The sequence below is a fragment of the Vulpes lagopus genome, chromosome 7, assembly GCF_018345385.1.
Source record: "Vulpes lagopus strain Blue_001 chromosome 7, ASM1834538v1, whole genome shotgun sequence".
Classification (NCBI taxonomy): domain Eukaryota; kingdom Metazoa; phylum Chordata; class Mammalia; order Carnivora; family Canidae; genus Vulpes; species Vulpes lagopus.
This window is the reverse complement of record NC_054830.1, coordinates 55,794,946-55,807,587: the sequence shown is the minus strand read 5'-3', so window position 1 is coordinate 55,807,587 and position 12,642 is coordinate 55,794,946. Positions and strand designations below refer to the sequence as shown.

Genomic DNA, 12,642 nt, shown 5'->3' with positions numbered 1-12,642 from the left:
AAGGCATGCGGGGACCTGACCACCAGGGCCCCATGGTGAGGACGACGCCTGAGGTCTTTATGCTTAGAGCAGAGGGAGCCACCGAAGGTACACAGCAAGGCAGGCATCATGATGTAACTTGTGTTTGGCATCACTGAGGGGGCAGTGGGCTGAGACATGATGCAGCCCCATCAGAGAGCAGATGGTGGGCACAGAGGAACAGGGCTGGGTTGAGATAGACAGACCCCAGCCCAGATGACACAGACAAGAGAGATCACCCCCGCATCTCCCAGTAACGCAGCCTGGGTGTGGAGGTGGTGCCGAGGGGCCTGAGCGCCGGCCCAGCAGGTCCCCACGCCCCACACATTCAGGCCAGCTGTTTCCATGAACTCACTTGGCATGTTTATTAACCCTGAGCCTAGCTTGCGGCCCGCGCGGCAGGTGGGTGGCGGCGGGTGGTGGCGGCGACAGCGGTGGCCCCAGGGAGGGCCGGCCACTCACTTGTTGTCCACCCGCTTGAGCTGCTCCTTGCCATTGATGGTCACCGACTTGAGCTGCCCGTCCTCCTCCACCTCCATGCGTTCCTGCCCATTCTCCACGATGCGCTTGGTGGTGACCTTGTGTCCGTTGACCATCTCGGTGGACGACATCACTGACTTGAACCCTGAGCTGCCGGCGCCGGAGCCCCCGAAGGAAGTGGACGAGAAGGTGGTGCGGCTGGCACCGCCGGCCCGGCCCAGGGCGTCGAAGGCCGAGAAGGCCTCCATGAAGGCCGGGAACTCCCCGAAGCCCGCCGAGAAGGCGCCCCGCAGCCCATGGCCCCGGGCCGCGCGGTCGCTGTTGAAGGGCGCATCCCAGAAATCAAACGAGAAAGGGTCCAGGCCGCCGAAAAACTCACGGAAGATGTCCTCGGGGTTCCGGAAGGTGTAGCCCGTGTCGAAGGGGCTGCCGTAGGGGGTGCTGGCCCCGCCGGCCCGCCAGCTGTCGCAGCCCGCGCGGTCGTACACCGAGCGCCTCTTGGTGTCGGACAGGACCTCGTAGGCCTCGGACACCTGCTTGAACTTCTTCTCGGCCTCCTCCTTGTTGTCAGGGTTCTTGTCGGGGTGCCAGCGCAAGGCCAGCTTGCGGTAGGCCTTCTTGATGTCTTCCGGGGAGGCGCTCGACTGCACCCCCAGCACCTCGTAGTAGTTGGCCATGCCGCCGGCGATGGGGGGCAGAGGCGGGGGCGAAGGTGAGCTGGGCACGCGGGCCCCGGGGGCTGGGATGACCCGGGCGGGGGGGAGGCAGCAGCTGGTGTGGGTCCCTCTGCGGGGGCCTTGCTGGAATCTGCTGGCTCCGGGCGCGGCTCTGCCTGGCGGCTTTACCTTTTCATAGTACCAGTTCTCAGGGACTGGTGGGCGCCTCCACTCAGAGGGGTGGGGGGAGGGGGACACTGCCACAGTGGGGCCAGGCCAGGGGCACACCCCCCTGCAGAGCGAGGCCTGGCCCTTTGTGACATCAGCGGGGCGGGCGCTGGGCGGGGCGGATCCCGCCCCCAGCCCCGCATTGGCACAGGCGGGCACACCAGCCTGCCCCCCACCGCCCAGGTCGGCACCCTGGCGGGACTAGGATCTGGAGCTTGCTTCTGCTGGGCCTGTGGGCTGGGCTCCTGGGAGCCAAGGAGCAGAGGCAGGGTCAGCCGCAGGACCGAGCCCAGGTGGGCAGTGCAGGTCGGGACCACCGTCAGGGGAGGGGAGGGAGGACTTCCTGGACACATCCGCTTAGCCCACTGGCTGGGTTGTTAGGATGGAGCTGGCGGGGGAGGGGGGGGGCACGTGAGGAACCAGGAAGGGAGGCAGGAGCAGGAATTAATTCTTCTTGCGCCCTCTATCAGGCCAGATCCTCAGAAGTAAGGCCTGCAAAGGCAGCGGTGTTCGTCAGTGTCTAAGACCGTGCAATCAATAAACATTTGTTGAATGAAAGAGGCTCAGAGACATGTAGGATGTACTCGAGGCCACACGGCACATCAGTGAGAGAGAGAGAGAGAGAGGCAGACAGACAGGGCCGTCTGAGGACAGCAAATGAAAAGAAGCATTCCACTCAATTCTGATAAGAAAAATCGGGATTGGGACACCTGGGTGGCTCAGTGGTTGAGCATCTGCCTTTGGCTCAGGGCGTGATCCCAGGTCCAGGGATCGAGTCCCACATCAGGCTCCCTGGGAGGAGCCTGCTTCTCCCTCTGTCTGTGTGTCTGCCTCTTTCTGTGTCTCTCATAGAAAATGAATAAAATCTTTTAAAAAATAATCGGGACTGATAATGTGACTAGTGAGTATAGTGGAGTGAATGGTGGTCCCCCCAAAGTTATGTTCCTGTCCTAATATGTGGAACCTGTGAATGTGCTCTCATTTGGAAAAAAAGGGTCTTTGCAGATGTAATTAAATTAGGGATGTTGAGACGAGAGTATCCTGGATTATGTAGACAGGTCCCCAGTCCGATGACAAGTGTCCTTATGGAGTCACACAGAACAGGGGTGGCAATCTGCACAGGGGGAGCCCACAGTCACCAGAAACTGCACAGCCCTGCTGACACCTTGCTCTTGGACTTCTGACATCCAGAACTGTGAGAGGCTACATTTCTTTCATTCTAAATCACCCAGTTTGTGATCATATGCCCTGGCAGCCCTGCAAAGCTAGTAAGATGAGTGAGTAAGGAACCACATGTTCCTAGGCATTTACATTTCTTTAATTCTTGCTCCGATGTTAGATCATATTGAGAAATAGCAATTAACAATACTGATTGACATCTATTCCTCCTTTTCCCTCACCCTCCTCTAGTTAAGATGGAACACACTACGTAGTAGCTGCACCAATGAGGAACAGATCTATTGGGATCACTAAGTCTTTTTTTTTTTTAAAGATTTTATTTATTTATTTTGAGAGAGAGAGCAAGTACGAGCAGGGGGAGGGGCAGAAGGGAACAGGGAGCCTGATGCAGGGCCCGACCCCAGGACCCTGGGATCACGCATGACCTAGGCTGAAGGCAGACATTCAACTGACCGAGCCACCCCCGGATCACCAAGTCTTACCTAAGAGGGCATGCCTCTTCCTCTCCCAGCCCCAGCAATCTGCCCCCATGCCTGCCTTCTCTTCTTCCTTTCTATAGCCCTTACCCTTCTCTGTATTCTCTCTCTCTGTCTCTCTCTCCTCCTTCCGTACGCATCAGCGCTGGGTTCCCAGCACCTAGTAGGGGACAGCAGGTTCCAGCCAGTCCCAAATGCCAAGAGGAATGAAAGCAGAATCTGGAGATGCTTTGCAAGCCCGACTTAGAGTGATAGAGGCACTCGTTCCCACCTGCCTTACTGGGAGCAGGACTTGTCCACCGTGGCCCCTGTCCACCCACCCACATGGGCTAACACCCAACACACGTCACTTGACAGAGGAAATGAACAGGAGAGAGGCAGTGGTGAGTGTAGGAGCAATTATGGTGGTGATGGTGAAGTTGTTAATGGCAGAAGAGGTGCTAGTGGCAGTGACAGTAGTCAGGCTTGTAGCGAAGAGGTAATGTGTGGTGGTGACAATGGAGGGGATGATAATTGGGGACTAGGGGTGATAGAGGTGATATTGATAGTGATGGTGGAGATGTGACAGGAGGTGATGGAAAGGCTAGTAGTGGCACTGTTGGGGAGGTTGGTCATGGTGACAGTGCTCCTGGAGGTGGTGACTCTGGTGATGGTCATGGAGGCAGTGCATGTTGCGTGCTGTACGGCTTTGCTTCAGTAACGCCCCCCACATCTCGGAGCCTTATGACGGACATTTGGCCCTTGCCCACATCACTGGGGCTCCAGCTCACAGGTCTTCTCATCTGGATCCTGGATGAGGGAATGCTCTGGTCTGGAACATACCTTTCAAATGGTAGAGAGGATGGGAGTGGGAGCTGAGAGAAACGTGGAGTGCCTCTGAAGACTTCTCCTGGGATGTGATGTACCCATATCACCTGTGCTCTCGCCATGTGGCCCAGGCCAGCATCAGTGGGGTGGGGAATGGTACTCCCCTTCAGGAAGGTTCTACAAGTCTCCAGCAATAGCTGGGCAATGCTGCAGTAGACTGCCAGTGATCGTGGGGGTGATGGAAATGGTAGTAACGGTGGCCCTGGTGCTGCTGGCGATGGCAGTGTGAGTGCTGATGATGGTCCCACTTGGCCGAATGGAGCTGTGACAGCAATGGAGGGATGCCGACAACGGTAGGAGTCATGACGTGCTCTAGCAACAGTGCTGATGCAACGGTAATAATGCGGCAGACGTGATGTCCACCACCCTCCTCCACCATCTCCTCTGCATCCTAGGGAATTAGGGAAGATTTTCCAGAATCCTCTTACCCATGTGGTTTCCGGGTAGAGTCTGCCAATGCGTGTGATTTTGAAAGTGGAAGAGAAAGAGGCAGCTGAAGGCAGATGACATCCGGAGGTTTGCAGCAAGTCCCAGGCAATCCTCTGAGCCCCCTCTGCTTCAGCAGAGTGAGATCCACGCACTTTGGAGCAGCAGGCAGACCCCCAGGATGACTTGTGTTCCCAGTCTTTATGCCTCAGGTCATCCTATGGTTGTGAAAACTCCTATTAAATGCCTTCATACCTGTTACAGCCAGCAACTGCATGCATCTGGTCACAGCGACGGCGGCTCTGATGGTGGTAGTGGTGCAGGTGGCTCTGATGGTGACAGTGCAGGCAATGGTGACACTGTGATGATGGCAGAGGCGGCATTGGTGGTGAAGGTGGCAGAGGTGATATAGGAGATGATGATGGTACTAATGAGGGAGGTGGTTGAGGTGGAAACGGTGGTGTTGCAGGGGATGGTGATCATAGAAATGGTCGTCATGGTAACGTGGTAGAGATGAAGATGGTGGTGGTGACGACAGTGACTGTGGCAATGCTGGTGGTGGTAGTGTTGGTGATGAGGGCCATTCTGGTGGTCAAGGTAATGTGAATACTGGTTGAGGTGGAGGTGGGTGGTTATGGTGATGGTGGAGGTGGCGTCAGAGGTGGGAAGGTGGCAGTGATGATGATGGTGCTGGTCTGAGCAACAGCAGTGATGGGCCTCGTGGAGGTCACAGTGACAGTGATACTGGTTGAGGTGATGGAGGGACGGTGGGATGTGGTGGTGGTGGCGTGATGATTGTGATGTGGTGTGGTCAGTGATGATACTGGCTGAGGAGGAGATGGTCATGGTGGTGATGATGATGACAGTGACAGCAGGAATGACAGGAGTAGTGGTAGTGATGACGGTGAAGGGAGGAATGATGGTATGTTTATGGCGATGGTAATAGGGTAATGTGACATTGGTCGGGGGGTGGTTGGCGACAAAGACATCACTACAACTGAAGCCTGAGGATCCCATAGCAATGTAATTGAGGCAGTGTGTGGGTGGTTTCATCAAGGCACAAGGGACCCAGGGTGTTGAGATACCCCAGATCCCACGGACACTTCCCCTCAAGCCAGGCACCCCTTGCCCTGCCTCGCCTGAACCTTGTGCCGCCTGCACTGTCTTTCTAGGGAGGAACTTTCCTGGCCACTGCTGGCTCTGGAGCCCCTGCACTGCTCTGACCTCAGGCCCTGTGCTTGTGGCCCCCACCCTGGGGTGCTCTGTAAGAGGTAGTGGGGATGGAGATGGGACTGGAGACCCCCTTGGGTCACGGCTGTCCCGGGGCTCAGAGAGCAGAGCACGCGGCAGGCCTCATGGGAGGGTGCACCAGCTACACGGAGGCAGAGCCGAGCTCCTGGCTGACGGAGATGCCCTGGAGATGGGAAGCCCTCTCCAGTGTACCAAGGGCGAGGTGGGGATCAGCTTCCCGCAAAGGCACGTGTGGAACCTGGCAGCGTGCAGAGGTGATCTTCCCTTCAGAAAATGGCTCTGAGTAATGTCCTCGGAAACCCAAAACTGAAAATGTTAGCAGCAGGGACCTCTGGGATCTGCGTGGGGAGACAGGGATGCGCAGGCATGACTTTACTCTCACTGCATGACTCTACTCTCCAGGCCCTCCTGACTCTCACTGGCTGCTTGGCTACTTTCCCTCCCTCTCTGAGCTTCTCTGTCCTCATTCGCCAGCTGGGTACAGAAACTCCTCCCTTTTGGGCTAGCCTCCCTGGCCAGAGGCTTCTGTGTCCCTCCTGGGACCCCAGCCTCAGGCCCACCCTAAAGCCTGCCCCCTGGGTCGTGGCCTGGCTAGAGAAAGGGGATCTTGGGTGACAGGTAATCTTAGGCAGAGCCTGATCTAGTGTACAGGGAGGCTCAGAGAGGGCAGGGCACACCCAAGGTCACACAGCAGTCCCAGGACTGCTCCCCAGGGCGGGCTGATGGAGGCCGATTAGGCAGCCAATTGGTATTCTGAGCAGCCAGAGGCCCCTCTCTGTCTCTGTAATTAATGGAGTGGCTTTTTAAAAGGATTCTAATCACCCTCGATCCTATCTGCTTATCACTAGCGTTCCTAATTAGATGATCCTGGCAATCACTCGGCTAATTCCCTCCAGCCTCCTGCAGCCCTGCCCAGCCTGGGGCAGCTCACCCCACCCCCGCAGTCCAACCGACCCAGCCAGATGGGCAGTCCGGGCCTTCGCTCCCCTCAGGGCCCTTGGTTCTCTAACTGCATTACCTTCAGGATGGATGGGTGACAGCGATGGATGGGCCACTGGATGGACACTGACAGGTGAGTGAAGGAACTGAATGATGGACAGCTATGAGGATGGATGGATGGATGGATGGATGGATGGATGGATGGATGAAGTGAAAACTGGGAGGTTCAGAGCTCAGCCTTTTAGGTCAGACAGCTCTGCCATTTACCAGCTGTGTGTTCTTAGGGAAGTCACTTAACCTCTCTGTGTCTCAATTTCCACATCTCATCTGTAAAATGGGAATAATAATAGCATTTCCTCATAGGGTTGCTATATGAGGATAGCTTAGAATAGAGGAAAGGCTGTATATATGGATATGCTAGCCTAATGATGGCAATGTTGTAATTGGTGGATAGACAGATGTATAGAAGGACAGACAGATGAGTGAAGGGAAAGAGTGGGGGATGGACAGGTCTGTAGAAGAATAGGTAGGATAAATGACATAGAAATTGGTGAGCTGATGGAGAGCTGGTCAGGTGGTAGGTTACCAGGCAGGTAGAAGAGACAGTGAGTGCTCAGGGCCAGACAGGGAGGCATGGGAAATGGGGAGCAGCCTCTCCTCTTCTCCAGAGTTAACAGGATGATCTTAGCTCAGGTCCCTACACAGATGTGGCTCAGACTCCCTTTCCCTTCCTAGGACATCCAGGACAGTTTCCACACAACCCTCCTAGCTAGTGGTAATGGGTGTCCTCTGGGTTCTTTCCCTTCAACTCCCAATCAGGCAACACCCTTCCTGGTGGTGGCCCATGTGGTGTCTGGAAACTCAGATCTAGCCTCTGGTGGGGGTTTAGCGCCTGAGCAAAGGCATCATTTGTGAGACACCTAAGTTCTAAAGTGCACCAGCCTGTTAGGGCAGCCACTCCTCTCCCCACCCACAGTGCCCTAGTCTTCGGCACATCCCCACACGGAGCAGATCTGGGCAGGGCTCTAATCCCACTTCCAACAGCTGGTCCCAAGCCTCCAGGAAGACTCAAGCCCCAGAGCCTCCACACACACCTCTAGACCTCTGCAGCTTCTAGGATGTGGAGTTCCTGGGTCTTTCTGGAAAGAGTATAGAACAAAGAAGCCTGAAGTATCTTCCAGAGTCATGGCCTACATGCATATGCACACATTCACACCAGCAGTCATCCACCCATCCACCCATCTACCCGCCCACTCATCTGTCCATCCACTCATCCATCCAACTACCCATCCATCCATCCACCCACCCACTCATCCATCCATCCTTCATCCAATCACTTAATGATCCATCCATCCATCCATACCCCACCCACCCACTCATCCACCCATCCATCCATCCACTCATCCAACCACTTGCGTATCCATCTATCCACCTATCCAGCCAGCCAGCCAGCCTTTCATCTATCCATCTAACCACTTATCCCACCTGTTTCTTGAGCTCCTATACATACATATACTATGAGCCAGGCACTCTTCTGGGTGCTGCATGTATATATGACAGTGAACACACTAGCCAGGTCCTTGACCTCATAGAGTTGCCACCTAGTAGGGGAGACACAAGAAACTGATAATGAATAAATAATAGTCAGGTAGTGATAGATGCCATGAAGAAAAACAAAGCAGAAGGAAAGCTTAGAGTGATGAAGTTTCCCTTTCAGACAGGGTAGACAGATAGGGCCCTCCCACCTGCATATGCATGTCAGGCACTCATGCCCCCACATGTATGTGCATGCCGGTACACATCAACACAAATGTACACATGTGCATGCGAACACACTTGGGCCTCCCACAAAGACAGAAGCTCTGCTATGCCTGGGCATTGGGGTATGGTGTCTCCAGAGATGCCCTTACCCACCCCAGCTGGGGGTGTCTGGCCCACCTGTCTGGCCAGAACTGTTTTGCTTCTTCCCTGCAGTCCCCAGGACCCTCCCCAGGCCTGCCTGTCTGGAGCTCAGCGCACATCTGAGTTTTGCTGGATCAACTAGAGACTTATTCACAATTAGCCATTCAGATCCATGAATCTTTCCTGCGCTGGTCTGGGTGTAAGCTGGAAACAGAGCTGAATTCAACTGTGACCCCCTTCTCTCCACCCACAGAGGACCCTCCCAATCCCAGGCTACGAGAAAGAGAACAGACACACACAAACATGTGAATGCAGCTGCAACAAGCATTGAGGGAGAAGTGATACCTGTCTTGGGGCATCTGGGAGGGCTGAGCAGAGGAGATGACATTCTCAGCTGAGCAGAGAAGAGAGGACTGAGCAGAGGAAGTGACAAGCAGAGGGCAGGGCTTGAAGAGGGTAGTTCCAGCAGGGTCTACTGGGAGGAGCGACATTGGCCTTTGGTTGTGACCTCACACAGGTGATGATCCTGGGTTTAGACATTGGATGTCGTTTCCAAATGACGTAAATTGCCCCATTGGGAAAAAATATTTCCAGGTGGGAGGATGGTGTTTGTCATGGGACTATAAACCTACTGCGCTTTCAGGCTAGGTGCATTATAAATGAATTTCTAGAACAGTGTTCTCAGGACGCCTGGGCGGCTCAGTGGTTGAGCATCTGCCTTCGGCTCAGTTCGTGAGCCCAGTGTCCTGGGATCGAGTCCCACACTGGGCTCCCCGCACGGAGCCTGCTTCTCCCTCTGCCTCTGTCTCTCCCTCTCTCTGGGTCTCTCATGAACAAATAAATAAAATTTTTTTATAAATAAATAAATCAGTGTTCTCAACAGGGCCAATCTTCCCTCCTCAGGGCATGTCTGGCAATGATGGGAAACATTTCTTATTGTCATGACTCGGTGGGGGGGTGGGGCAGGGCTGCTATTGGCATCTCATAGAGTGCGGTCAGGGATGCTGCCAAACATCCTACAATGTACTAGACAAACTTCCACCACAAAGAATGATCCAGTCCCAAATGTCAGTGGTGTTGAGGTGGAAAACTCTGGTCTGAGCCCTGAAACCATTGCGTGATGAGCACAGTTATATTGCATTTGTATTTTTAGTGTGCCTAAGGCATTCATTTCTTTAATGTGAACATTTAAAACACATAGGTGACCTGTCAGGTTATTTATTTCTTAGTAAAGCAGGAGCCTTGAAACACTGAGGTAGCTTCATACAGAGGGAACAGTGGACACAAAGCCCTGAGTGGTGGGAGAGCACTTGTCTGTAGTCTGTTGTGTTTGAGCCTAGGGAGGTGGCAAGGGGGCATGGGGGCTGTATGGGATCAGGGACTGCAAAGGTCATGCAAGGCTCGTATCTCAGACCCAAGAGCTGAGATCAGGTACTGAGCTGGGGAGCCCTTGGGAGGATTTGAAGCAGAGGGAGAATGTAATCAACTGCATGTTGTGGAGAAATCTCTCTGTAACACCAATATTGCATTGGTGTTACCAACAAACGGGTAAAAATGTAATAGTTTGACGTTACCAAGTGTCTGCAAGGGTGTGGAGCAACTGGAGTTCCCACCCCCTGCTGGTGAGAATATACACTGGAACACCCAGTTTGGAAAATTCTTTGGCCTCATCTTATAGATGCGAGGGTCCCAAGTCCCTTGACTCAGTCATTCCACTTCTCGGCTTACACTCCCAGAGAAACACTCATGCATGGCAAGGAGTGAGAACAGCTACACATGCCCCATTTATAACAGGAAACAGGAAGATGGGCAAATACATTATGTTCTATTTATGCGATGGAATAGTATACACTGCAGTGAAAAACGAATGGACCAGAACTTCATATATTTCTGTGAAACAACACCATAAACGTGACAGTAAACAACAAAAAAAGCAACTCATAGAAAAAAAAAAATCTACCATTATGATACCATTTATACAAAATATAAAAACTTTGAATAATATGATCTGTGGCTCAAGGATTTGTACATAAGTAGTAAAAATATAACATACAGGGGACTAATAAAGCCCTGGCAACTTCTGGGGAAAAAGGCAGGCAGGCGATAGGGCTGGGACGGTTCAATATACCATCAGGTTTTCTTTCTTAACTTGAGGTGGGGGGGTGTCAGAAGGACTGCAATTTGCCTTCCATTCTCCTGCCTCTGCCTCCTGGGCGGGACCTGAGGCTTGTGGATAGCCAATAGAATATGGCGAAGGTGACAGGATGTCATTCCCCGGATTGTGGGACATTATCTAAAACTCCTGTGTGTTGGCCACTCTCCTATAGAGTCTCTGTCTGCGGCTGACTTTGAAGGAGTGATCTGTCATAACCCACAACCAGCTGCAAGGCAGCCCCCTGTGCTTAAAACCTGAGGGTGCTTGGTAGCAGAGCAGAGCCTGCCCCAGTCGAGCCTCTGTTGAGAACCAAGTCCTGGTCAACAGCTCGATGGCAGCCTTGTGTGACCCTAAGTCGAGGAGCCCACTAAGCCATGCCCAGGCTTCTGACCCACAGTGATGGTAAGATAATAAATGGGTGTGGTTTTAAGCTGCTAAGTTTGTGGTGATTTGTTACACAGCGTAGAAAACCAGTACTGGGTGTACCATGGCGTTCGTTATGATACTAGCTCTATTTTTGGATATCTGAAATGTTTCATAATTGAAATAAAAAGGTTAAGGAAGAAGAGATAGGGTTGCAGGTGGGCACCCGCCAGAGGCTGAGGGGCCGGGGAGGAGGCTGGCACTATGGAACAGGTGAAGGGATGGTGCTGGTCCATGTGTGGTGAAGAGGACCTAGAGGTAAAGTTTGGAGGGTGCCAGTTGGAGGTGTGGTGTAGTGTGGGCTTGTGTAAAAACATCCCCTCCATTCCTAAATTCTGAGAAAACAGAGGGGTCCATCTCAGCATCCCCTCAAAGTCTGGGAAAGCTGGATCACAGCCCCACACCCCAGATAAGCACCGACAAACCTAGGTGGGAGGGGCAGGGAAAAGGAGCAAGGATGGTGTTTTCCCAGACTGCCCGAGGGGGCCCTGCAGTGTGGGCTGGTGAGGGCAGGTGGAGCGGTGGAAGGGAGTGGGCTGCACACAGCCCGCTGAGTGCCCTCTCAAGGAGGAACCCCCCCAACTCTAGCTTGCATTCCAGTGGGAGCCATCCTGTTCTGTCTCCTCCCAGGAAATGAGACCCCCCCCATCCCTGCCTGGCCCTCAGTTTCCCCAGCTGTACAGGATGGATGACCCCCACCCTGGCTAGTGGGGACCAATACTGAAAGCAGCTACTAAATAGCCAGGTACCCACCGGCACTCCCAAGGGACCCTGACAGCCTTAGGGGATGCGTGGTAAGGAAGAAGGGCGCAGGGGCTCAATCTGAAGCCCAGTGGGCTGAAATAGCATTAGAACAAGGTCTCCTTGCTAGGTGGGCTCTCCAAGGAATGAGGACCCTTTGCCTTCCTCATATTACCCTCAAAACACCCTGCAAGGTGCTGTCTTGTTTTTATTGGTGAGGAATCAGGATTCAGAGAAGTTAAGCCATTTACTTGCTTGGGGCTGCACAGCAAGGAAGAGGCAGGTGTGTCAGCACCACAGCCAGGCTTGTCCTTGGAACACGTTGGTGAGGGACTGGGGAGGCCCTCAGGGGCTCAGGGAAAGGAGAACTCAAATAAGATTTCCTCTAGGATCTCTGACTGGGGTTTAGAAGGAGGAAGAGGAGTTCTCCAGGCAGTTCTGAAGGGGAGACCATTCCAGGGAGAGAGATCAGAGACAAGGCAGAGAAAAGTAAACAGGTGTTTGTGATGATTATTTTTGGGGTTACAAAAGCGGCGCATGGTCATAACATGTTATGATAATGGCACAAGTTTCTAAAGTGAAAAGTACCCTCTCCCTTGCCCCCAGACTATCACACTTTCCCAAACTAACAACTATTATTCATTAGGTATGTATTTTCCCTGATTGTTTTCTACATCTACACAAATATTTTTTATTTTTTAAAAGATTTTATTTATTTATTTGAGAGTGAGCAGAGCTAGAGAGAGCACAAGCAGTGGGGGGTGGGCAGGGAAGAGGGAGAGGGAGAAGCAGACTCCTCACCGTGCAAGGAGCCCGAGGACCCTGAGATCATGACTGAGCTGAAGGCAGACGTTTAACTGACTGAACCCCTCAGGTGCCCCTACACAAATATTTTTATAGT

General features: G+C 53.3%; 1 protein-coding gene across 1 annotated transcript; it reads right to left on the bottom strand.

Moving 5' to 3' along the window:
• Window positions 1-476: 476 nt before the first annotated feature.
• DNAJB8 (DnaJ heat shock protein family (Hsp40) member B8) lies at window positions 477-1,175 on the bottom strand. Its single transcript, XM_041760467.1, has one exon. The coding sequence runs from the start codon at window positions 1,173-1,175 to the stop codon at window positions 477-479; it is 699 nt and encodes a 232-aa protein (XP_041616401.1).
• Window positions 1,176-12,642: the final 11,467 nt, after the last annotated feature.